Source organism: Numida meleagris, chromosome 6 (genome assembly GCF_002078875.1).
Source record: "Numida meleagris isolate 19003 breed g44 Domestic line chromosome 6, NumMel1.0, whole genome shotgun sequence".
NCBI lineage: Eukaryota > Metazoa > Chordata > Aves > Galliformes > Numididae > Numida > Numida meleagris.
In genome coordinates, this window is record NC_034414.1 from 56028589 (window position 1) to 56032962 (window position 4374).

The 4374-nt window shown below is 54.4% G+C and overlaps 2 protein-coding genes across 3 annotated transcripts in view; both read left to right on the plus strand.

Annotated features, from left to right (window-relative positions):
• LOC110401860 (inositol 1,4,5-trisphosphate receptor-interacting protein-like 1) lies at positions 4 to 1944 on the plus strand (the record flags this gene model as incomplete). Its single annotated transcript, XM_021403378.1, has 1 exon — positions 4 to 1944. A coding segment is annotated over one exon (1359 nt), but the record flags the coding sequence as incomplete, so codon positions are not given.
• Positions 2078 to 4374, plus strand: part of DHRS7 (dehydrogenase/reductase 7) — a 19687-nt gene continuing 17390 nt past the window's right edge. The window contains exon 1 of one of the 2 annotated variants that reach the window (XM_021401020.1): positions 2078 to 2314. In XM_021401020.1, the coding sequence (XP_021256695.1) occupies positions 2179 to 2314 (136 nt within the window). In that variant the 5' untranslated portion in view covers positions 2078 to 2178. The remainder of the gene's footprint in view (positions 2315 to 4374) is intronic. The other variant, XM_021401019.1, reaches the window with a different exon arrangement.

Here is a 4374-nt window from a genome sequence, read left to right on the forward strand (position 1 = left end):
TACTGGAAGATTTGCAGTGTTCTTTGTCTTCTCGTCCTTCTATTTTGGGTCACGTGCAAGATCCAAAAAAAGTTCCGGGGCGTTGAAGACAGCAGTGATGAGGAGAGCTCCAGCAGGGAGGAGAAGGAGCAGAAGGAGGAGCAGCAGGAGCAGCAGGAGCACAAGAAGCGGAGAGAGGAGGAGGTTTCTCTTTTCCTTGCAGATGTGCTCCGGCCGATGCGAATCTATGAAGGCGTCGGTGAAGAGATGCTCTCGCTCTTGGGTCTCCTCATCAAGATATGTCAAGGTGTCTTGTCAGATACTTTCTATCCAATGCCAGAGAGACCCATCGGGGTGGGCAATAGCTATGAAGGCTGGGGTCCCATGAAGGAGAAACATGCCTTCTGCCTGCTTGTGCCCCTCACAGCTCCCCGCGGGCACATTTTCCACGTGGAAGTGGGCACTGCAAAGGAGCGGCCATCGAGGAACTCCCGTGTCCGTGTAGAGATGGAATGCGTGTGCGGGAGGGAGCAGGAGATGGACATGCAGTGCTTCCTCCACGCCTCCGAGGAGGCGCTGAGCGATCAGAACTCCAGCCTCCTACACAGCCTCTGCACTGGTATCTACCTGGACATGAACAAGGTTGCCTCCTGGTTCCGGCTAGTGCTCAAAGAAGCCTGGAACTGCATGCCTCACTCAGCAACATGCAGCCTGAAAGTGATGCTGGCCAGGCGCAACTGTCTGCTTCGTCTCACGGACTTCTACAAAAGAAGAAACTTCTATGTTTGGTTGGCGTTTGGCGTACAGCAAGGCAATACAGACATCTTTTTGAGCAACCACGAAATGCAGCCTGGTTATACCGGCAGCATGGATTGGCCACAGAGCTGTGCTGTGGCAGAGGTGAAGTTCTTCCAGTATATAGCCGCCCGTTCACAGGGGGGCGATTTCTGCCACAGATATTTGCAAGTTTGTGACCGTACCCTGGTGAGCGAAACATTTTCTGCCTACGTACTGAAGACAGTGCTCATGCACCTCCTGACTGACATCCCTTTGGAAGACTGGGATAAGAGGTATTTCCTGCTGCGGATGGATGACATCATGCGCTACCTGCGCTGCTGCCTGGAGGAGAAGCGTCTGGACCACTTCTTCATAGGAAATGAGAAGTTGCCTCCAGAGATTATCTTGCCGCAGGATTTCCAAGAGTTCCCACCGGTCAACCTGTTCCAGCACCTGGAGCAGGATCCAGAGAAACATGAGCAGGCTCTGAATGAGTTGGAGGAGCTGCAAGATCGGTGCAGAAATATGCTGTTCTTCGGGCGGTCAGTGACGTTCGCTTGTCCCACAGATGAGAACGCTGAATATGGAGAAGACGACTTCCAGTAGGCAGCGGGAATTGCTCCTGAGTGTTTTCTCCACAGCAAATCCACTCTGGGGCAGCCAGACCCCATGCCCATGAAGAGGATGCTGCATGGACACTTGTAACAGAGACTCCGCAAACCAGCTGGACAGAGACCACCCAGCCCCTCTGAGAGGGTCCGTTTGCTCTGGGAGCACTGTCTTCTACAAAACCCAGCAATAAATGGCTTGCTTGAGCAAATGAGTGCCCAGGCTTCTTCTTGCAGTCAAGTATCTCCCCTCTGAGGAAAGGCTTAAAGACCTGGAGCACCAGGTCTTAGGTGCCTCCAGAGGTGAGGCACCCACAGCACTCTGGGCAGACTGTGCCTGTTACCACCCCTCGTGGTAACAGACAGTTGCGGTGTCCCCCTGTAACTCCCCTAACGGTGAGCTCACGGTTTTGACCTCTGGGCATCGAGGACCTAAGGATGTGTGTTTACAAGCTGTGCTCCCCTCGGGGGCACGGCACGCTGGACTAAAGAGGGCCCCGCTCCCAGAAAGCAACCTTCACCCCCCCGTCACATGCATGGCCTCTGCCCCACAAACGCAGCGCTTATCGCCGCAGCCTTGACTGCGCAAAACGCGGGGCCGTAACCAACCGGCCCCAACCGGGAAGCGCGGGCCACGTCCCAGGGGAGAGCAAAGCGGACCTGCCCGCAGGAGCCCGGCGGGGAAAGTGGGTGGAAGGGGAGGCGAGAGGCGGGGAATAGGAGGCCGTCGCTGGCTGCGGACAGCAGGGGCGGCTCCCGCCTGGCCGAGGCCCTCATATAGGGGCGCGGCGGGGGGCGGGTGGTGTTGGCGGCCATGTCGTGGGGCTGCGGGCTGTGCGCGCTGCTGGCGGGCGGCGCCCTGCTGGTTCTGCTGCTGCAGCTGCTGCGCTGGCTGCGAGCCGACGGGGACCTCACGGTGCTGTGGGCGGAGTGGCGGGGGAAGAAGCCAGGTAAAGGCGCCTGCCTACCTGCAGCCCCCGCCGGGAGGGAGGCGGCAGAGTCGGGTTGGGGCGGCGGCGGCGGTGGTAGTGGTGGTGGTGGTGATCCCGACCCCGAGGGTGGGTTTCCGTGAAGGGAAGGGGCGCGGGGGTGCGTGGAGGTGAGAGGTTTCCTCGGGAGCTCGGGCTGAAGTTACCTCAGCTCCGTGAACCTGGCCCCTGCTGCCCCACGGGTTTTTCTGAAGAACGACAAAAATCACCCTAAAAGCAGAATTCTCAGCCGTTTATCCACATGGTTTGCGGGTGCCTCTTGGCGTGCACCTCCCTCCGGGGCAGCTACAGAGGGACCTGTTGAACAGAGCAGTTATCTAAAGTAACTTTGCAGTGACTGGGCTTGCCCCGAAACTGTTGTTTTGCATCTTTTCCGGTCATACGTCCGGTTCTGGGGTAACAAGCAGTTCTGCTGAGCGAGTGCATTGCTCAGGAGGCTGCACCAAAGGAAGGCTGATAAGAAGAGGGGATGCGTTACTGCCTCGGATCCTGACCACTGTGGAAGGGTCTCCTGGGGCACCCTATGCTGCTGTGTGTGGCTGTTCCCTTCTTCAGGCACTTCTGGGAGCCTTTGGAACTACTGCAGGTGAAGGGTGGACTGCCCAGGTCACTGCTGTGCTTCTTTTCCTAGTCTGCTTAGCTCCCGTTTCAGCTCCTTGCAGTATCAAGCAGATCTCAGTTTTACGGTAGGGCTGGAAGAGTTTATATATAGCATGCTAAACATCAGTATTAACACTTGGATTGAATGGATTTCCTTTCCAGACAACTGTCCCCTGGAAGACGTAAGGGAACAGCACCATGCAATTGCAATCTGTGAATTTTCATCACTTTTCTGTAAGGAGTTGCTTTTGGCATCTGTGGGTAGGAAGTCTCTAAAAAGCTATCAGACAGGATTTTCAACTCTTGAGTTGGCCTTTCTAATCAGTTTGTAATTCTGTCCACCTGTAGACAACTAAAGATCTGTAAAAACACTAATTTTTACTTGCTTAATAGTGGCTTTTGATCAGGTGAGCCACAGATTTTGGAGTATTCTACCTCAGCTTAGCCAGCAGCTCGATCTGGGATGCTGTGAGCTCTGGATTTGGATAGTTGAGGTGAAAATGGAGCCAGAGTTGTCAGTCACTGTACGGCATCCTCTTGCATTAACTGGTGGGGTGGTGAAGCTGGTCTGAAAGGTAATGGGACAGAAAACATTGTAAGCTGTCCTGTGTGTGAAATGAAAACATATGGTGGGTTGAGGCAGGGAGACAGGACTGCCTTGGGTGAAGCAGCATCAAGAAAATACATCTGGGGGGAACAGAGGGACGAAGATTTGAGTTTGAGGCAGTCACAGAATCATAGAATGGTCTGGGTTGGAAGGGACCTTTAAGGTCACCCAGTTCCAACCCCCTGCTACAGGCAGGAACACCTCCCTCTAGAGCAGGTTGCTCACAGCCCCTTCCAGCCTGGCCTTCAATGCTTCCAGGGAGGGGGCATCCACAACCTCTCTGGGCAACCTGTTCCAGTGCCTCACCACCCTCACAGTAAAGAATTTCTTCCTGATGTCTTGTCTAAATCTACTCTCTTCCAGCTTAAAACCACTTCCCCTTGTCCTGTCGCTCCCTGCCCCTATAAAAAGTCCCTCCCCAGCTTTTCTGTGGGCCCCTTCAGGTACTGGAAGGCTGCTATAAGGTCTTCCCAGGAGCCGTTCATTTGAGAGTGGTGGTGCAGGTAAAAGTTGGCATTGGGAGGGGATTGAGAGAAGAGCAGGGCAAACTTGGTGAAGAGTTTGTCAAGAAAGCTGTTTGAAATGCGAATGTGGGACTGTTTTTTGTGACCAACCAACGGGATGCGCAGCAAACTAAGAACAAAGGTGGAGGCCATCTTCAGGTTGGACAGAAGAGGTGGGATAACGTGGGGATCATTTCCCTCTGGAGTTGGGTTTGGGAGTGTTGAGACTGTTGGTTTTGGCCCCAGATTTGTTGAGGCAGTTCTGTCTTCTACTTTCTGTAGAAGCTTGCTGTAAAAGTGCTAGTCTGTGT